The 22,497-nt window shown below is 37.8% G+C and overlaps 1 protein-coding gene across 2 annotated transcripts in view; it reads left to right on the plus strand.

Annotated features, from left to right (window-relative positions):
• The window catches only part of SAR1 (SUPPRESSOR OF AUXIN RESISTANCE1), a 108,572-nt gene extending 91,837 nt beyond the window's left edge, over positions 1–16,735 (plus strand). For both annotated transcript variants that reach the window (XM_088980273.1, XM_088980271.1), the window contains 15 exons: positions 3,241–3,403; positions 3,688–3,965; positions 4,057–4,244; positions 10,635–10,711; positions 10,825–11,147; positions 11,759–11,827; positions 11,935–12,253; positions 12,408–12,539; positions 12,715–12,823; positions 12,899–12,970; positions 13,116–13,239; positions 14,367–14,474; positions 14,814–14,948; positions 15,996–16,169; positions 16,261–16,735. In XM_088980273.1, the coding sequence (XP_088836399.1) occupies positions 3,241–3,403; positions 3,688–3,965; positions 4,057–4,244; positions 10,635–10,711; positions 10,825–11,147; positions 11,759–11,827; positions 11,935–12,253; positions 12,408–12,539; positions 12,715–12,823; positions 12,899–12,970; positions 13,116–13,239; positions 14,367–14,474; positions 14,814–14,948; positions 15,996–16,169; positions 16,261–16,302 (2,313 nt within the window). In that variant the 3' untranslated portion in view covers positions 16,303–16,735. The remainder of the gene's footprint in view (positions 1–3,240; positions 3,404–3,687; positions 3,966–4,056; positions 4,245–10,634; positions 10,712–10,824; positions 11,148–11,758; positions 11,828–11,934; positions 12,254–12,407; positions 12,540–12,714; positions 12,824–12,898; positions 12,971–13,115; positions 13,240–14,366; positions 14,475–14,813; positions 14,949–15,995; positions 16,170–16,260) is intronic.
• Positions 16,736–22,497: the final 5,762 nt, after the last annotated feature.

The raw sequence follows: 22,497 nt of genomic DNA on the forward strand, positions 1-22,497 counted from the left end.
GGGTAGGCTCTTGTCATATGGTTGGTAGCTCCAGAGTCAATCGTCGAAACATGAGGAGAAAAACTTAGCTATAGAACTAACCAAATAAGTCAATAGCAGAAAAGGCAGAAGAAATAGTAGATGTTACTAGTAGCTGAATGTTTTCCTCAACCATAGATGCCAACGAATCACCTTTAACAGAAGAATCACCACCAGTAGAAGGTACCTTATTTCCATGTGCTGTAAAAGCAGTGTCAGTCCCATAGGTTGATCAGTTGATCCATCAAGTTTCAAAGGAACATAATTAACTCTACCAGAGGCCACTTTAGCAATGAAACAACAATCCAGACTCCAGACACAAAAATATTAGAGTAACCAGATTCAACAATAGTTCACGTTGGTTCATGTGGGATAGAGAAGTATTCCAGCTGTAGAGGAAGTCAAGGAACTCAAAAAATACCAGAATTCAATGTTGACAGTCCAAAAAATGCAAGTTGCAGGTCTGTCAAATCCAAGAAGTGATAAAAAACCCTTAATATCAATCTGAAATCTGAAACAGTTAAATGGGAAGCAAGAAAACCCTAGGGTTATAGCTTGATTGAATCAGATGATTGAGAGAAAACACTGATTTACTAATCGATCAGGCATCTTTTCCAGGAAAAATGGGGTACTTTGTGCTAATCGAAACAGCCCTCAGAAAAACTCCAAAACAAAACCCTATTGTTGGGTTAAAAATTCTTAAGAGAATCCTTCAATCTGGAGAGAAAAGCTTATATCATAGGCTGGTGTAGAAGACCTGAAGTCCAAAGATGTTGGGAGTCCAAAGAAGGAAACTGTACACTATTGACACCCCAAGAAGAAGATTAAAACTCCTTAAAAAACTTCACCAAATCGGATGCTGTTTGTGGGTGAATAGATTAGATGTAGGTGACACTAGATCTGAAATTTGGCCTCGACCCAAGATCTCCCAAGAGAGATCTAATAAAAACTCACTTGCTCGTTGCACAAAGTAGACTAGGCAGTAATTAGAGTTGATCAAAACAGCCCTAATCTCTTTCACAGAAGATAGGGCAGTAAATCCTAATAGAATAATAGGATTACTGCTTTCAGTGAGGATCGAGAGAAGAGAAAATAGATCAGAGAGCAACCCACTCTGATACCATGTCAATACTCTTGGCTGAATAGAGAAGAGAACAAGATTAATCTTTGGAGGTATCCAGAATAGTCAATCCCCACCTCAAAGAGTCTCTTATATATTAAAAGATATGTACAATTACTAGAATGCTCATACAGGGCTGAAAGAGAAAAAAGAATAAAAAGTAACAAGTGATGTAATGCACAACAGGGACTATACTAATAAGATATATATAGTCACAGAATCCCCACACAACCATGGAAATTATCTTCCTTTTGCTACAACTAATAAAAAAGTTAAGAGAGAAAAGAGAGTTTCCATATGTTGTTCATTGATCTACGGAAAGCATATGATAGAATTTCTGCAGAGATAATATGTTGGAGCTGGGAAAACAAAGGGATTCCAAATAGATATATAGACCTAATTAAGGATATGTATAAGGTTGTGGTGGGGTGATTGCAGAACCTGGTATTACAATGAAGTGAAAACAGTCAAGTGGCTGACCAGGAATATATGTGTAAGTATACAGTGGGTGGGGAGATCAGCTAAGGCTGTAGCTGACAGCCTAGCCAAGCAAGGGGAAAATAGGGAACAATTGTATTGGGCACAGTTGTAATTTGTCTTTCTTTTAGTCTCTTGGGAGAGGTTGCAGCTTGTGCCTCTCCCTAAACAGTAGTAACTTTTTTTTTTCTTTTATCTTTGATAAAATCTTCTTATTCATAAAAAAAGAAGTGCAACAACCAATGTTAAAACCTGTAGAAGGGACATCAAATTTCACAGATACAATGGGGCTTCAGCAAGGTTCAACACCTAGCCCCATTGATCATAGATGAATTTAGTAAGCATGTTTAGGAGGAGGACCAATAGTGCATGCTTTTTTCTGATGACATTGTTGTAATTGATGAAAATAATGAAGCATTAAATGTGAAATTAAGCTTATGGACATACCTTAGAAACAAGAGGTTTTAAAAGAAGTAAGATTAAAACAGAATATGTGATTTGTAAATTTAATAATAATAGGAGTTCAAATCAGGGTACACCTATGATTGGAGACCAAGAGAATCTTTTGAGTAATCCAATGTCCTTTTCCGGTTTCTCGCTTTCATAATTGATAACAAGGGAGAGATTGAGGAGGATGTTGCCCAAAGAAATAGAGTAGGGTGGGCAAATGGGCAAAATGGAGTGGTGCATCTGGAATTTTATGTGATAATTGAATACCACTTAGATTGAAAGGAAAATTCTATTAAACAGTTGTAAGGCCAGCTATTTATGAGGTAGAGGGTTAGTCAGTCAAGTAGCAATTTGTCCAAAAAATTAAGTGTGACAGCTGATAAAAAAAATGCGTGTGGCAGAGATGTGTATACTGAGATGGATGAGTGGAAACTAGAAAAGATAGGATCAGTAATAAAGTTATTTGAAGGAAACTTGGAGTATCTCCAATAGGTGATAAAATGAGAGGAAGTAGATCAAGATGGTTTGGTCACGTGCATATAAGACCAGCCACATCACCTGCAAGAATAAGTAATTTTTTCCAAGTTGAAGGACCTAGAAGGGCTAGGGGTAGACCAAAAAGGGCATGGGTAGAACTGTAGTAGTAAGAAATGATTTAAAAGCCAATATGTTAACAATGAGTATGGCATTAAACAGAATGTAATGGTGAAACAGCATTGTTGTGGCCGACCCATATAGTTGGAATAAGTTTTGGATGATGATGATAATGATCAGTAATCTTACGAATTATTATAAATTTCAGTGGGATCCACTGGTCAACGTATTTGCTTTGTCATGGCTAAGCAACCTGCACAAAACCCAAATACCATTTTGGGTTTTAAAGATAAAAAAGAAACCAACAATAAGTAAAACATATAAATACATGCAACTTGAATCATTATTAATTGTGAAATAGATCAAGTTGCAAATATTTTATTTAACCATTGTAAAATGTGAAGCACCCTTTTGCAATATATTTCTATCATTTCCTTGTTATTTTGAGACATTCCGAATTCCATAGATTACAATATTTTACTATAAAGGAACGACTGTTTAATCATTTTTTTCTCAAAAGAAACTGTATTTTTTATTTATGAAGCTCTCCTTTCTTGGTTTTTTATATTTCCTAATTTCAGGTCCTTATGGCACATGAGGATATCTCTAAAATTCAACTTGAGTTGATTCCAATGGTTCAAGAAATTCTTACAGAATGGCTTGTGATCCATTTCCTAGGAACTACTCCATCTGAATCACCGGCCTTGCAGGATTTCAGTTCTCAACTTTCATCACTACATATTGGTGAGCATATGCTATAGGGTTTCTAATGTATTAGTGTTACCAGTGGCTAATGTTTTTTCTGTTTTTTCTTGTTTGTCTTATTGCTGTATTTATATAAAGATGCATGCCACAGTTATAAATTGATCTTCATCCCTTTTAATGGGGATGCCCATAATTCAACATCCCTTTTAACCATATTGTAGATATAAAAAGCTTTGCTGTTTCTGATAATACCATAGAATGAAAAACTTGGTACTTTCAAGTTTTGGCATGATGGTTACCATGTTTTATATTTGTGGTTCTAGACAGCAATAATGATAATATATCATGGAATGAGAAGCTTGGTACTTGCAACTTCACACTGGCTTGCATACTTTTGCCTGATATAAAATGTTCCTCCGATTATCGGGACTACCTTTCTTCAAGATCTTTTCCTAGCCCAAACAACATTATCAGTGCATTACGGAACATAAGCAGCTGGATTATTTGGGGTAAGACAGGGGAAGAATCCTCATCCTTCTTCAGCCGTTCAACTGAAATTGCATTGATCCTGCTTAGGCATGGACAATATGAAGCTGTTGAGGTTAATATCTTCTTACATTTTGTACTAATATTAAGATCTATGTATTATTGAAGCTTTAACTAGAATTTGTTTTTTTTTTTGTTTCTTTAAGAACCTATTTGCTATTGTTGATGGACATTCATGTAAAGAAAGGATACCCCAGAGTGTCCAGGGCTCTGATGGCATATGGTGCATGCACCATCATCTTTTGGGGTGCTGCCTTCTTGCACAAGCGCAATGTGGATTACAAGGAACTTCAAAAGAAAGGAAAGTTCGTGAAGCTGTTCGCTGTTTTTTTAGGTGCTAAGTTTTATGCATTTTTACTTATTTTGAAATGATCCTTGCTAGTTCAGTGGTTAATTATTTGTGTTACTTTTGTTATGTTTCAATTGTGGTGCTGTTGTTTACTTTCTTGTGCATACAAGTGTTTGTGGGGACTAACAGCTTTTCAAAATTTATGTTTTTTTTTTTTTAATCATTAGTTATTGCCTTAATTATAACACCAACAAGTTGATGTGCTCTTAGAAATTTGTATAATAGAAGGGAGCATATCTACATGTGTAATCTTGATTAACTTAATGAATTTTACAGGTTTCTAAGAATGGACTATAAAACATGGGAATGATAACCAGCTTTCCCTGATTTTAAACCTCCGATCTATTGCAATGAATATGCAGTTAAAATCCTTAAAATTCTTTAAAGTTACTTGGTATTTAGGTTTCATTTTGTAAAATGAAACTGAACTCCTAAATCCTAATATTAACTATTTTCTGGAAAGTTAAAATGTTGAATCTTAGTAATTATATGACCTGAAAATTCTCTTTGGTAATTTAACTAAAAAATTCATGATTTGTGGAAATTAACATTTTCCTCGAAACCTAATTGGTAAACATAAATCACTGAAGTCTTGAAATCAACGTTTTGTCATATTTTTCCCATTTTATTTAAAAAATTAAGGACTTTCCTTAAGCAGTAAAAAATGTATGAAAATCTAGTGAATCTCATTGTATAATTGAATAATTAAGTAATTATTGTCGTAAAATCGATTAATTAAATGAATCTATTTGTTGATTATATTTAATAAATCGTGTTTGTCTTGTCCATAACTAAGTCTAACTCAGTGGTATTTGTTGTAATCTGTGTAGTGGCAAACTGGCAATAGATTTGATATTCAGGTAGAGGAAAAAAGAAAGAGAAGAAATAGAGGAGATTTAAGGAGGCAATAGATATAAATACCAGTTTATCCCTAATCTGTATTAATTTAAGAAGAGTACACTGACCATAATAGTATTACCATAATGTATTAGAACATTAAATTGTTACTGTACTTGTAAAGACTTCCCCTCAAGATGGTATCTGGATATCTTACACACACAACCTGGAGTGAACCTCATAAAGTGATGATTTCCCAACAGCCTTGGTCAATACACTATCCAATTGATCCTCTTTTCTTACAAAAGGCAAAGATATCTCCTTTGCTGCTTACCTTTTCTGAAATAATATGCCCAACAACTTAATTATCTTTGGTTCAGTCATGCTGAACAAGATTGTGGGTAGCACTGATCACATCCTTGTCACAGTTGGGATTCATTGGTTGCTTCACCTGGCATCCCATTTCTTGAAGTAGGGTGTTCATCCAAAGCAATTTACATACTCCATAGGTCATTGCCATGTAGTCAGCCTCCACACTTGACTAAACAACAATAGAGTGCTTTTTACATCTACTAAGATTTCAATCTGCATTACCGAATTTTGTCTCTTAGGTTGGAAATGGGTCAACAATAGAGTTTTGGGAAGATGATTGGCTAGGGATTGTAAAATTCTGTGAATTGTGCCCACATTTATATCAGTTCAATTCAAGAGAGGGTGGTGTGGTGCCCAAAATTCAGAAGACATTTGTTGGATTTGGATATTGAAGAGTGTGTGATATGCTTTCTAATTTATAGTCAGTTGAGTTATAGGGTGAAAGGTGGGACTTGAGATTATGGAAGGAATCTAGTAATGGAAAATTTTCTGTGAAGTCTTTCTATTAAGTTCATTTGAGAAACCAGGTAGAAAGATTGGAGGTGAGAGGCATATAGGGAAACCCTATCCCACCTAGGGTGGAAGCTTCTGCACGGATGGTTGTTTTGGATAGTATCTTAATATCGGATCATATTAAAGTAGAGGTTTTCAGTTAGCATAAAGATGCTACTTATGTGAAGGAGTTGAAAGTAATGTCCTACATCTTTGCTTTGATTGCCCTTACTCAAAATTCACATGGGGATTTTTCTATGGTCTGTTTAAGACAAGTGTGGGGGATCCTAGGTCTCTGGCAGACAATTTTGCTTGTTGGCCTTCAATGGTAGGAAATACCAAAGTGAAGATTATTTTGGACTTGGTTACCTTTTTCTATTTTCTAGGATGAAAGGTACAGAAGATTAGTTGCAGGCAAGGCTGGAGGATGGGACCAGATTACTCTATGTTGAAAAAGAACAATGGAAATGTGAAATATGTGAAAATATAGCATGATATTTTATGAAATGATAAAGGAAGTGTAGGACACCTTTTTAATTATTATCTTCATCCAAATCATTAAATAAAGCTGAAAACCTTAAGAGTCAAAACTACATTCTAGAATGAGTTCAAGAAAAAATCAAACTCAGAAAATTTAAATGACTATAGATTAACCAAATAATCTATTAGGAGAAAAATATGTGAATAGAAGAACCACATAGAAAGGCCTACAGCCTCCTAATCAATAAGAGAGTGAGATCAATCAACTAGTTGAATGTCAAAATGAATAACATCATTGAGAGAAAAAATAGTCGTACATTTACTCTGGAATTAACTTGAGAGATCTGATTTCAAGAGTCCAACACTTCACATTCACAGTACAAATGAAACACTAGTAGGTTTCACCTCACCAGTTGATCACAAGCACCAATAGTGATGGTTTGAACCATCAGACCACACTTAATGGAGTAGTCCAACCAGGTCTGATTCTCTGGATTTTGTGAAAAATCAGAGGAACAGAAGTTTGAACCAAGAGGGAAAGGAGTAAACGAATTAGATTACCTAAATCCCTGCTTTGATACTGTGTCAAGAAAGGACAAAAAGGAGAATTCCAACAAGACAAATATAATGTAATAAAGGAGCTGCTCCCTACTCAATGTGTGTCATAAAGGTCCACAATGAGATGCTTCTATACTTTTCCAGTGATCCACAAACATACTGATAAAAGGCCATCCTATCACTTTGCAATCTTGAATGGATCTGCTTCTTTCTGTCATTTAATTTGCATAGTTGGCTGTAAGGTTTTTTTTTTTTTTTTTGTGGCAAACAAGTTGGACATGCAAAAAGCATATGCTGGATTAGAATGGCCATTTATTTTGGCTCTTATGACTGAAATCAGCTTTTGCAATGATTGAATCCATCTGGTTCAGCAATGTATCTCTTCACAGATCTTCAGCTTCTTAATCAATGGAGTGGTGAAAGGTAGAATTCAGCTGGGCCAGGGAGTGCAGCAAGTCGACCCCATTTCCCCATATTCCTAATGGTGGATCAGTGTTTGTCATGCATAATCACAAATGTAGTCTAGGATGGCTATCTTCAGGGGATCAAGCTAAATATACATGGTCAGACCCTTGGTCATCTGTTATTTGTCAATGATACTCTCATTTTCATAAAAACTGATTTCCAGAATTTTGCGACCATCCAACACATTCTTCACAGCTACTTCTCCATGCCTGGTCAACTACTTCTCCATGACTGAGAAGAGTCATTTCATGGATGATGAAGATTCTTAAAGCTAGAAGGGAATCAAGATGCCTTGGTTTGCCCATTGACTTTCGTAGTGAAAAACGAACTTTTTTCTCTGCCATACAGGTTGAGAGACCCTTATCAGGTCGGTTGTAGTTGCCTCTCCTATGTTCACTATGTCCCACTATAACATACCAAAAGGGATTGGTAAAAAGCTAAAGAGGAGTTGTGCTAATTTCCTTTGGGGGTAGAAGTCTTTGGAGGAGGGAATTAAATGTTTGAGTTGGAGGAATTTGGCTAAGCCCAATGGTTGTTGGGGGGGCTTGGGTTTTAAAGATATGATCTTGTTCAACAAAGCCCTTCTTGCTAAAGTTGGAGAACCCTCATATAGGGTAGAGAAACTATAAGGCCTGCCCTTATTTGGCACATAGGAGACAGCTCGAAGATCAAGATTTGGCTGAAATCATAGATTTCATCTTTACTAGTCTTCAAAATGACATCCGCCTCTACTAATGATCTCAGATTCTCGATGGGCATATGTCCCGTCATCTCATCCATGATACCCCCCACCAGTGGAGTGTTGATAGACCAAGGTTTAAAATGTCGATGTTGGTGGAAATGTCGGTCATCCAAATATAAGAAACATGTTGGAAATGTCAGAAATATCGTATGGAAATATTGTAAAGTTATCGACATGGTGGGAACATTGTAAAATATGCAAAATATAGAATTATATCTTATGAAATAATGAAAGAAAGCATATGCACACCTTTTTAAATTATTGTCTTGTTCCAAATCATTAAACAAAGATAAGAAACTAATGTTAAAGACAAAAGAATACATTCTGAAGTTGTCTTGTAAACCTTAAGATTCAGAGCTTCATGATGGAATGAGTTAAGAAAAATTTTAACTCATAGAAAATGTAAATGGTTGTACTAGATCAACTAAATAATCTATTACACAAACAAAAACTAATATTTAACTTCGTGTTTGAAATGAATTTTGAGCTAGCTCCAAGTGGTAATCATGTAAGTTAGGCGGACGATAACATGGTTACTTCACTTATCTACAATATTGTGATCAACTTATGTTATAAACTTATAATACTATCCCTTGGACTCCATGTAGTACTGCTAGTGTCAACTGGGGAATATGTTGATTCTAGTAAAATTTCATGTTGCTACCCATGGAAGTGGAAATGGAAATATGTTGTGGAAACTCTCTTGAACTCCACATAGTGCTGGTAATGTTCATTAGGGAAATATCAATTCTGGTAAAATTTCGTGCCACTACCCATGGAAATGGAAATATGTCGTGGAAAATAGTTACATTTTTAAACCATCTGATAGACTGTGACTTCTATTCACCGGCCACGGGGTCCAAGAAATTATTAAAATCTCTCTATGCTCATCTCTCATGGAGGATAAGGTAATTTGGGCCCCAACCAAAGATGGGTGGTTTTTGGTCAAATCTGCCTATTGGCTATTTTGAAAGGAGGAAGATCAACGGAGACAAGTTGAGACCTTGGTGGTTGTGCAAGGAGGGCTTGCTTTCTGTTCAGATGCCAGGCTGACTGCCTATGTTTTTGTGGGAGTTTTTTTGGGTTTTTTTTTTCTCTGTCTTTGTTCGAAGTTGGTTGGGTGAATCTTAATGTTTGGAAGTTGTATGGTTCTTGGGTTCTATTATGAGGTTATTGAGGTCTGATTGATTGGTCCTTTGGGTGTGCTGCTTCGGGTGATGTCTTATCACCTTTCTCTTGTATTCCTTTTCCTTTTTCTAATGAAATTTTATTTTTTCTCTTCAAAAAAAGCATAGTCACTTGTCAAAAAAAAAAAAAAAAAGCATAGTTTTCAAGGTGCCAAGGTGAACCTATGATAGCTTCATACTTCATAGATTTTTTAGTAATCAGCAGTAATCTTTGACTAATAATTATCATAATCCTCATGAAATAAGTATAAACCTCATGCAAAAGCATAGAAAATCAACTTATTTATGAGAAGAAAAAGAAGCAAGAAAAGAAAATACAGAAATTATATGGGACAGACCCTTCTTTTTATTCGAGGGGGAGAAATACTAATTATTATTTGATATAATATATAATAATAATGATAATTCCTTGATTGATCTTCTGTGCTGATTGAATAAAATCTCCAAGTTCTTCTTTACTTGTCAATATAGGTTTGAAATTATAACGGTTGATGTCTACATCTCTAACTTCTGTGTTGATTGAACCCAAACAAATACAAAATTAATAAAAAATAACTGGTATAATAATTGTAAAAATATTGAAAACCCTCAAAACGAATAATTTAATATACTAGTATGTTTGTGATATTATAAATGTCATCAAATAAAAATTATAAAAATACTATGTAGTGTCTTATACAAAAATATGTAGGTAAGTACGACATTTGGAGATATTGGGGATAGGAAGAAAAAAGTTCATCTAAAATGAAGTTGGTGCAGGAGTACTTAGCGGTGCAAATGGTAATATTGTTGCTATGTTCTTCGGTCCAGTAGATGTGGGGGTTCCATTAGAGCTGAATTCCTTGCTTCTTTACAAGGAGTTCAGATGGGCTACCATCGAATCCTGCTTGCACCTGGGTTGGGGGATGGGCTACCCCCCATTGTGTATCCCTTCAAAAGAAATAAAAAAAGAACCACTTTTTAGCTTAATCTTAAGAAACCAGCAATTACAAAAAATGGTGAATCAGGATTTTTTTCCATAGCTAATAATTATTGGAATTGTTAGAAATAGTAAGTTCAAAAATTACAAAGGAGTAATTGGAATTGTTGGAATTGTTAGAAATAGTAAGTTCAAAATTATTGGAATTCTATGGATTCTCTTCAATCTCATCTCCAACATTTATGTGGTGTTTCCCTAATCAGATGTGTATTACACAGTTCCAGTTTCTTGTTATTAATTACTATAATTTGCTTTCATCTCAGAGCATCATCGGGACAAGGAGCATTACAAGCTTTACAGAGTTTGTCCTTTCAAACAGGACTGCCAAATCTTGATCATAGTGAGTTCAGTGAAAAGAATTATTTTTACTTTCTCTGTGAAACCGGTATTTTGTAATGATTTTTATTTTATTTTAATTTCTCATTTCTCATCTTTTTTCTGCCTTTGCATCAGCCTGGAAGCTTCTTTATTATCAGTGGGCAATGCAGATTTTTGAGCAATATAATATGAGTGAAGGTGCTTGCCAGTTTGCTCTTGCTGCACTTGAGCAAGTAGATGAAGTTCTTGGTCTGAAAGATATCTGTGATGGGGATCCTTTTAATGAACCTGCAACAACTATTAGAGGGCGATTTTGGGCAAATGTCTTCAAGTTTACTCTAGATCTTCACCGCTATTATGATGCATATTGTGCTATAATTTCAAATCCAGATGAAGATAGCAAATACATCTGTCTTAGGCGTTTCATAATTGTTCTTTGTGAGGAGGGCATCAGTAAGGTTATCCATTGTGACATATTTGGAAGTCTTCTGTTATTCTCTATTGTGGTTTGTAATATGCTTTTTGTTCTAGGACAGCTTCCTCTTTGAAGTTTGCCTGAGGTAAATTTGATAGAAATTTAATACATGGCAAATACCCATTGAAACAGATATCATATATTGCTGAGTGACTATATAAGCTTCATCTGCATATAAAACTCAGCCTGCTGCTTGTGCATCTTATCTGATTTTAGTATGATTAGCAAAATTCATGATTCTACATGGTAAATTTACTATTGTCCTCTTATGTCTACATGCCTTTGATTTTGTCAATCACACCAGGATCCACTCATCCAGCTAATCAATATTGGCTGTACCCTTATAAGTGGGCTTGACATTGTCATCTTCTCTATATATTGTATTGATTAGCTATGATAGTGATACTGTGCCTCCTACCATGTAAGGATTTTAAAACACTTTGACATGTCATCTTCCCTAGTATGCTTGTTAAGATAGTGTATTATCATATCTATTTAGTGTGTGGCTGTAAATTCATTTGTCCTGACATGGGTATAGAACCCACACAACATCCTACTTTGACATATAGAATTTTCCATTATTAACTGTTGCAGACACTTTGTGATGGACAACTGCCATTTATTGGGCTAATGGAAAAAGTTGAGCAAGAGCTTGCTTTAAAGGTATGCCCTAGTTGGAGAAACATCATTTTTAAGATGTATTCATTTTGGTGTTTTACCATTATTCTCTTTCTGATTTTTTTCAAGATTGATATCATTTAACTCTTCAGGCAGAGCGGTCAGATGTTGCAGCAAAACCAAATCCATACAAGTTACTTTATTCTTTTGAAATGCATCGGCACAACTGGAGAAGGGCAGCTAGTTATATGTACAGATATACAACTCGCTTGATGAATGAAGCTACCCCGAAGGATGACCAACAACTTTCCATAGTTTTGCATGAGAGGCTGAATGGATTATCTGCAGTTATCAATGCCTTGCATCTTGTTGGTCCCACATATTCTTGGATCGACCCTCACATTGAAGGCTACTCTTGTTTGGATGAGCATTATCCACACAAAAGGGCCCGTACATTTTGCAATGAGAACTGTAGGTTTTTGTATTTCAACATGGAACTACTTTTATTTCATTGTTTTTAAGCGGTTAGTTGCACAACATACAAGAAGGATTTTGATTAGCTGTAATTATTGTGTTGGAAATTCTTTTTCATTCATGTTCGTAATGATTGTTGTCCATTTTTCAGCTGTTACCAGCAATGATGTTCAATCACAGAAGGTACAATATAATATTGATATTGAAAAGCTGGAAAATGAGTTTGTTTTGACATTGGCACAGTATCTACTTTCATGTGCGAATGCAAAATCAACATTTGCAGGTGAGGAGTTAAATGTGGTATTTGCATACATGCATGTGTTAATGAGTGGGTCTATAGAGTTGAAAGGAGATTGACCATAAGGATAAAAAGGGTTGTACATTTCAAGCATCACAACATTTTATTTTTACAAATATAAACTCATTTTCTTTGCTGCATTTCTCTTTTTCTTTTTCAGGAAATCAAAAACTCCCATCAGATATAGTGGACCTGTTGATTCAGACAAATTTATATGATATAGCATTTACAATTCTTCTGAGATTTTGGAAGGGTTCAGGATTGAAGAGGTGCAACTTCGTTGTGCCATTCTGTTACATAAAGTTTTCCCTTTCTTGAAATATAATAATGGTATCTTTTTGTAGTGAATTGGAACGAATCTTTGTTGCTATAGCACTGAAATGTTGTCCAAATGGAGTAATTTCCACATTTAGTGGGTAAGACATGGTTTTCCCTTTTCTGCACCACTCCCATCCCATAAATAAAAGAAAAAAAAAACATAAGAAAGACCCCCCCTCCAAATCCACACATAAATGAGAGAGGTATTTGATGTATGAATTGCTTAATTTGCTTATCTTCCAGGAAAAGTTTCAGGATGCAAGGTCTTGTTCTGACCTCATCAGCCAATGAAACATTTATTCAAGGCACATCTCTATCTCAGCAGTCAAGTGGGAACTTCCAGTGGGAACAACTCATGATTTATCTTGTGCGTTTGTTTTGTCTCAGCTTATTGTTATATCGTTTAATATGACATGTTGCTTTGGTTTACCGTAGAGTTGTGATTTCATTGTGTGAACTGCAATTTGGGTTGTTCTTCCCATCATTCTCCATGAAGTTGATATTTGCTGTTAGCATTTCTACTATAGTGACTATGTCAAGATCCTATATTGAAAATTCATCAATGTGTTGGAGGCAAATTAGAGTGCTGATATTCAGGCTCAGTTTTGGAAGAGTACAAATACAAAACAGTGCAAATGCATACAAAATACAAGGTTTTACACTTGTATTTGTACTCTTTCCAAACTGAGCCTCAGGTACAATAAAGTGGTGATGTTATTCTTTTTTTTTTTTTTTGAGTTACTGTCATAATTTTATGAGAAAAATATGAAAAAAACAGTATGTATAATGATCATCATGTTGCCCTAGTTCCCCTAGCCACTGTATTCTTCTTTTCACTCTCCTTCAGGTGATATAGCCCCAAATACATAGAAATTCTTTTAACTCCTCCTTGTTTGTTTCTTTGTCTTCCAACATTATTATTGTGGATGACAAAGATTCCAATACCCTCTGTTGCTGTATTCCTTTCTCACTTGCCTTTTGTGTATTGTGATTATAGCTTTGGTTGTTCCTACAAGCCATAAATCCAGATATTGTAAGAGTAACAGTATAGTTCACCATATTAACAGTCAGGTATGGAAGAAAACCTTATTACTTGTTAGAACCAGATAAAAAAATAGAAAAAAGCAGTAGAGTAAGATTTACCAGACTGAGCGAATTGTAGAGTTAGAGGGCTTCACTTTGAGAGGGGCCACTGAATTGGCTAATGAGTTAGCTCATTCTTTCCAAAGTAGGCCCAATTAGGATCTGGGTGTGAGGCACTGATTGGTCAACTTGGGGTATTTCTAGAGTTGTTTTTACATTTGATTCTGTTCCTTTCTAGATATTAGCTTTGATTATTTTAACCAGTGTAAATCAGTATATGGTGCAAATTTTCTGCATTATAGACTATTTTCTATGATTATAAGATATCATGCATTTGTGCTATTTCATGTGTCTATGTGTCTCTGATTACTAATTTTATTTGTTTTCCACTTGATTGTACACAAACTTCAGGAAAAATATAAGAAGTTACACCCAAGGTTACCGGTAATTGTTGCAGAAACACTTCTGCATACTGATCCTCAGATTGAATTGCCTCTTTGGCTAGTACACATGTTCAAGGTATTTCTTTTTTCTTATGGATTAACAGTAAACAATTTTAATTTTCAGAACACGAAGATAGCCATAATCATATTCTCGATTGAGTACCCTTAAGATGAAAGATAAGATAGCACTGCAATGGTTTTCTCTCCTTTTCCTTTCTTGAAGCTTGTATTATTGTCCTTGCATGCCTATATACTAAGGTGCTACTTCAAAATGTATAATCCTTCATTTTGCAAATGTCATGTTATGTTTTTTCCTGGATAAATTGTGTATTGCATTTCAAACTATGTGCTTCTTACTATCATTATTTATGAGATTGCTGTGACATCCTACTTTCCTGTTCATTGGATGCAACAGTTTCGTCAAAGGGCTTGGGGGATGACTGGACAAGAAGCAGATCCTGCATCTCTATTTCGACTATATGTTGATTATGGTCGGTATGCAGAAGCTACAAATCTTTTGATCGAGTACATTGAGGAATTTGCATCTCTGGTAATTATTACCTTTTTTGTAAATATAAACAAAAGTCTTATACTCGGTTAAAATTCAAGGTAAGAACGTGTAAACGGAAAGCCTCAAAATTGATAAAAAAGGGAGTGCCCAAATTTTTCTCAATGAGGTAAGGCAATGACTAGTCATTTTGGCCCCTCTACTCGGTGCCTAGGCAGTAACTAGTCAATAGAAGAAAGATACGTTCTAAACTTAAGATATTGATGCAATCTCATAAATTAGTTAATACTTAATATAAATTATAAATATGCAAGAAAAGAATGATATTGAACATATACTTTGTGGTCTAGCGGTAAGTAGCCCTTTCCACGACAGCTCACACTCTGCAGAAGGTATCCCTTTCCCTTTTGTGGCTTTCATTCTGCTCCAGGTAGCCCTCTACATGACGGCTTTCACTCTACTCTAGGTAGCCTTTTCCATGACATCTTTCACTCTGCTCTAGGTAACCCTTTTCCTAGGTATCTCTTTCTGTAGTTTGAAATTGAAATGTGGTGATAAGCTCTGATACTAATTATTACACGCTTGACCAATATGCCAGAAGCCTTTAAAGACTGTTGGGGCACATAAAACCTTTAAAATTGTACATAAATACATTCATAAATTCTTTTAAAGCTAACCAAGCCCAAGCAAACCCAATCCAACCTTAGCCCAGCCCAAGTTATATTGAGTCAGGCTCTTATCAGTCTCTAGTTGGTGAACTTGGATTTGATCTCGGGTTAGGCCAGGCTGAAGCCCAAGGTCTGCATCCTAGGGTTGACCTTCAACCCACCCAACCTGCTCAAGTTGTGCCCCTAGTTTCAAGCATTTGGATTTGGATTCTTTCAACCACATCTTTGCGTCGTATCCAGACAAATAAAAACCAAACAAGAGAAAAAAAACATAGTATGAAATTCAAATTGTATCATGCATTTTAACGAGGAGTATAATGTAGTAGAAAGCTGTCCTTTTTACATTGTTGCCTGCCATTTGTACCTTTGTCACATGCTATGCACGCTAAAGAAAGTTTTCCTTGTTTAATCTTTGTTGCAGAGACCAGCCGACATAGTTAACCGAAAAAAAATGTCTGCCATTTGGTTCCCATACACGTCAATTGAGCGCCTTTGGTGCCAAATTGAGTTGTTGAGAAGTTCAGGGCACATGATTGAGCAATGTGATAAGCTCAAGAAGTTGTTGCATGGAGCTTTGCTGAACCATCTGAAACTAGTATTGCTTGATCCTTTTAATTCTCTTTGGACTTTTTATTTTCTTATGCTGCAATTTTAAGTTTCCGATATTTTCTTCCATGTGTTTACAGGTACAGGTTGACTCGCATGATGCACTGTCTTCTGTGTTCTGATTGTAAATTTCATTAGTAGCTCTCCACTGCACATTTCAGCATCTAGGATTTCACGACCGTTACAGTGCCAAGTAAATGGTGCTACAAGGGGAACACAAATGACAAGTCTTCTGACAGTTTTACTCCTCACAGGGTCCGGGCATTTTTTTGGCTTGCTGGCCTGTCAAACCATCAGGTCCATGCACTAAGTCCTTGCAGTTTTGATTGCTCATAACCAACGTATTAGAACAATTTGGAAGAAAGCTTCATTTCACTGCTTTGCATAGTATCGGTTTCCCGTTACATACTTGTGTTACGGTCAAGTCCCAGTGTAAACCAGCAATATCTTGTAAATTGTAATGACCATCGAGAATATCAGTTTCAATTTGTAAGCTGTTTTCAGACATAAGCAGCAGAGTTTCACCAAATTATAGAAACTAGGGCCTTTCTTTTATTTTTGCCTAAGGCAGTCCGGATTGGCTGGAGACAGAATCATGCACAGCAGGCTGGGCAACCTATCATGAGTGAACACGCTAGTATTCCATATTCATCAGGTTTGGGTTCTATTATGTATGTGAGCCTCATTGTATAGAACACTGGTGCGTTCACTCATGATAGGTCAGGTTGCTCTGTTCACTGTGCATTGATTGTCTCCAGCCCATATTTGAAGAAAGCATTTGATGAGGATCATTTATAAATATACTCGTTATCCCAAACAGGAGTGCATTTGGTGACTTCAATGATAAGGTGGTTTTATTTTGAATGCTGTTGCCCAATCATCACGAGATGAAAGGAGCACTTTTTGAGCATTTTTTGGGAGATTTGTAGGTCCATTTGCTTTCCCTTGTTCAGCTATGCAACCAATCATCGATCCAAATCCAACAATAGGTACCCACCTTCCAAGGTTTGCTTCTTTAGACAGGTCTCAATGGCTATCGAACCATTGTGATCTTGGTTCTAGAGAGATGCATCTAGCTCAGATAAACTTACTGTAAAGTTCACTTTACAGCTTTATAGAAATTGCAAACCTACCTGATTGCAGCCTACTTTTGAAATACATGGGCATGACCTCACATCAAGATATTCTAGTGATTTTTAGGAAGAGAATACCTATCCCCATAACTGAAATCTTTGGACAGTTGTTGACCTCTAAAACCTTCAAACTTTACTAAAATCCCCCACTCCCCAACCCCTAGAAAATCATCTCTCACTTCCTCACAACACCTAATGTCACAGGACTCTAGTTTTCTACTATGTGATAAGATGGAGCTCAAAGAAGTGTCAAAGAGATTCAAACACCAATCCATGTGCAAGTGTTTAGACTATGACAAGAAGTGGCAATCTGTGCACAAGTATTTTTACATAATTTTTAGGGAAAATTCCTGATAGGTATCTTGTACTTTAGGTCGACTGCCAGTTTAGTACCTGAACTTTAAAATGCGACAATCTAGTACCCAAACTTTCAAAATGCGACAATTTAGTACCTGTTGTTAACCAGTCGTTAAGTGCCATAGGAAAAGATACAAATGCCCTTCAAGTGCCATATAATTTTCTTTATCAACCTTTTGTTAATAAAGAAACAACGATCCCAACTTCCCACAAACCAAACACAAAGCCTAAGAATTCAAATATATGAAAGCGAGCCGAGTGGTCATTACTCGGAAGGTAATAGGCTAATAACAGCTCTCCTTCCCTGCAATTACAGTTGCATTCTTCAAGGCTTCTCGCGTGTTAATTTGTCTCATCTTGCATTGTAAATCCCCACTTTTTCTTCTTAATTTATTTGTTAAAGGTTTTTCTTTTTTATTTTTTAGTTTGACCACTTTACCAGACTCTATTTGTCTAAGGATTCAAATATCTTTCATCACTCTCTATACATTTCCTCAATCTTTCTTCCCATCTTTTTCCACTTGCATGTTCGCAGGAAATGACAGGTGTTTCTATTGAAAGAATTCCAGCTCTGGAGATAGCGAATAGAGGTAGCGAGGTAAAATGGAAATCAAGAGAGAGAAGCATTCAAGTGAGGAAATTAAAGCTCTTGAAGCTGAAGAGGACTTTGAGTTTGGTTCATAGGTTGCCTCTCTTTTGACAGAATTGGAAATGTTTGCAGCCGGCGACGTGTTCTTTTAGGGCTAAATCCTACCTTTATGACTCTTAGTTAGCTCTGATAGTGGATTGGCCGAATTCCATCAAGATAGTCAAAATTTTAGCATTGCGGTTTGAGGTCAGAGTCCTTGGAGCATAGTTCTTGTGGTTTCACTAGCGTAACCAACAGAAGTAGTAGTTGCAAAAGCCACAACTCGTTGAGTAGCAGCTCTGTCATTGCCACCAGATACAAGCCAAGAGTGAAGAACCATTTTCATACCCACCTTAGCCAAAACTCCATTGTGGTATTTGAGTGTTACTGCTCGGCTGGGGAATGTAGGTAATCAGGACAGGCGATTGACGATATGGGGACTTTTCCGAGTGGGCGTAGTACGGATGTCGGAGATTGAGTTGGATGACCTAAAGCGTTGGAACAGAAACAAGAGTTGTAATTGATGGTACGTGATTTGAATGCTTCTAGCTGTAGGGAGCTCGGATGCCTGTCATCAAGTAGGTCGCTCGAACTGCAAAGAAGGGGAGGAACCAGAGAACTCAGAATGGCTAACCCGGCGAGGTCGCTTCGATGCTTAAGTCAGCAATAGTAAAAATGAACTGAGAGCTTTGTGAAGTAGGAGAGCTAGAATGCACTTAATCGCGCATACCTGGGTCATGGGGGGGTTGATGCCCTTATATAGTTGAGTTGCTGTGGGTCTCACGAAATGACTCTGGGATCGTTCGTCCGCATAGATGAGATTCGTTTCCGCTTTAGAAGGAGAGTAATGTACCAGTTAATGAAGTCTATCGTTATCGTCCAATCTAGGTGGGGAGAGGATAAGGCCTGCCGTTACGTGGCATGATCTCGGGAGATTTAGAGTCTGTTGAGAAGCTTCTAGAGTTGACTATGTGTCACTTGGGTACTCGGGTGCCGAAGTGGCTTTTGGTGTCGAGGTGGCTTTGTGCCGAGGTCCCGAACACCTAGGCTCCCAAACTGTTGACTAGGCTCCCCTTGCTGAGTTGTCATCCTGCTATTAGGTCATATCCACGTGTCCTTTACTTACTAGGTCGGACCAAATCACCCCTCATCAATTGCTCCCCACTCCTCGTACTAGGGGTCCTGACCCGGTGCGGGGAGTTCATGACGAGCTCAGGTGGATTTGGCATGATGTCTAGGTGGTACGGAGGGTGGACCTTTGGTTGGACCTGTATGATCGCTTGGCTCGACTAGGAAATGACCCAAATCACATATCAGGTACGCACGGATGTCACATCGATTATAAACTACACAACAACCTAGTATACAACATTCCCTTAGGCAGCTTTCCTTGGGATCACGGTCATGACGAGATTGTGGTCTTCGAGGAGCAGCTCGTAGCCATGCTACATTTCCTACTCCATCCCTTCATAGTTGATCGTCAAATTCTTTGACATCACCATAGACCAACTCCATTCGTAACATTGTTGGTACCATCTCTCATCTCCCTTTTCCATGATTATAACCAACCCCTATACCTCGACACCTTTTCCTCGATCCTTTCTATAAAGAAAAATTCAGCCTGTCCCCGAGCACAAGCGAAGCTATTACATGTCTCCTTGCCTTGAGTACAAATTGTTGCACAAGCTCCCAAACAAAATCCCAGCCTATAAGAGGTGTTATTTTGTAGTCTATTAACACTGAGGGTGGCCGTTTCCAACTCACTAAAGGCCTGCCATCCAGGACCCCAGCGTCAAATGGGACCAAAAGACACGGGAGGAAGTCCGATCTTGGGCGAAACTCAGGTTGAAGTTTGAGAACTTCGTCACCGAAGAGAAGCTCATGCAAGCCAGGCTAAGTCCTCCTGGTAGGTTGTCATCAAAACTGCTATACTTGTTTTCCTTGTCTTGTTTTATATTGATCTTGTACTTACTCTATTCATCGCCTTTTGCAGCTGCCATGGCTGACATCCCCGCCGAAGGGGAAGAAGAAGAAGAGGGCCTCCAAGAAGGCTCGTCTCCACGAGAGACCACCACCTCCAACATCGGCACCACCGTCCCCGAGCACCCTCCAGTTGCCGAGCAGCCAGTGATTGACTTAGTCGAAGAGGACCAAGGTAAAGACAACAATGGTATGGGCTTGGAAGTATGAGCTCAATTTCCAAACATCTACTACTAGCACGTACGCTAGCTTCTCAATGTCAGGATATCAGGTTTCCACGTCCTGCAAGACTTACTTACATAGTAGAATGGTCGTTGGACCCGGTCTACTTCTCTGATCAATACCGAGCTAACCACCTCGTCACTCACGGAGAGGTACAACTTCAACTTCTTCCTCAAGTCAGGTTAAAACTAGGGCAGTACTTAGGTACCTTTTTAGCTCATCAAACGCGAACTGGCACTCTTCAGTCCATTCAAAATTTTCACTTTTTTATTGCCTTAAAAAAGGGTAGGCACCGACCCACTGATTTAGACATAAACTGGTTTAGGGCATTGATTTTTTGGGGTAGTTGCATATCTAAAATAGCCTTAATTTTATCCGAATTAGCTTCGATGCCACATCGGTTCACTATGTAATCGAGGAACTTGCCCGATGTGACACCGAAGACATACTTATTTGGGTTTAACTTCATATTGTACTTACTTAAAATTTGAAAAACAATGTTTAAATCATCGATTAAAGATCTAGAAAATTAGGTCTTCACGATCATGTCATCGACATAACACTCCACTTTATTGGCAATCAAAGGCTCAAAAATTTTGTTTACTAGTCGCTAGAAACTTGCTCCAATGTTTTTCAAACCAAAGGGCATGACTTTATAACAGTATAGCTCGAGTTCGGTTACAAAAGCAGTTTTATGCTGGTCGGCTATGTCTATCGTAATCTGGTTGTAGCCGGAGTAGGTGTCCATGAAAGTCAACAACTCATGCCCTGAGGTCGCGTCTACTAGGCGATTTATTTTGGATAGGGGGAAGCAATACTTCTGGCAGGCTCTATTCGGGTTGGTGTAGTCAATGCACATGCGACACTTGTCGTTGGCCTTCTTCACCAGCACGGGGTAATGGACCTCCTTGACGAAGTTTGCAGCGAGGAGAATCTTGTCCTCCTCATCGACTACCCACCACCGCTCCAGGGCAAGGTTGTGTTGTCTTTGTCTAACTGGCCTAACTAAAAGGTCCACATTAAATTTATGAGTTATCACACTAGGGTCGATTCCGAGCATTTCTATCATGGACCAGGCAAAAGCATGTAAGTTATTGAGTAAGAAACTTACTAGTTGTGTTCGAAGCGGTTCACTTATCAAGGCACCGATTTAGAAACTTGGTCGGCTCGGTCTCGAAAACCGATATGTGGATTGTCTCTTCCATCGGGGCAGCTCGCTCCTCAGTGTAGTCCATTGGTTGCTCCAGTTCGACATCATCCGCCAACTTTGCTTTTCCCTTGAGGGCAGCCACGTAGCACTTACGAGATTTGATCTGATCTTCTCGTATGACCCTTATCCCATAATATGTTGGAAACTTCATCTCAAGATAGTGAGTTGATACTATTGCACGTAAAGCATGCATGATGGGTCGACCTATGATCACGTTGTAAGGGGATGGGGTTGCGACCACCAGGAAGGTATGTTCGAACCGCATGATGTTCGGCCATGTGCCCACCTCCACTAGTATAGTGACCCGACCGATTAGCCTGACTTCTTCTCCGCTTAACCCTATTAGGGGAGTATCCACCAGTTTCAAATCACTTTGCTGCAATTGTAACTTGTCAAAGGTTCCTTAGAAGAGGATACCAGCCGAACTGCCTGAGTCCACCAAGATCCACTTTACCTCAAAGTCATTGATGATTAGCTTTATGATGAGAGCATCGTCATGAGGGTACTGAATCCCATGAGCATCGTCCTCAGTGAAATAAATGGGTACTTCTATCCGAGGTCACTTTGGTGGGTACTTTGCCTCATGCTTCAGTTCTCGGACTGAAGTCTTCCCTGTTGCTGCTATACATCCCGCTATAATGGATCCACCAGTGATCATATTGATCACCCCGCAAATCGGTCTTTCTTCTGGTAGCGGGCGAGGTGGCTTCTCATTCTACCTACTAGTTTTTGGGGCATCTTTCTTCTGATCTCCCTATTGGTCACCCTGCCCTTTTTCCTCACGCAA

The sequence above is a fragment of the Nelumbo lutea genome, chromosome 3 (assembly GCF_056320005.1).
Source record: "Nelumbo lutea isolate HS-2025 chromosome 3, American lotus-T2T, whole genome shotgun sequence".
NCBI lineage: Eukaryota > Viridiplantae > Streptophyta > Magnoliopsida > Proteales > Nelumbonaceae > Nelumbo > Nelumbo lutea.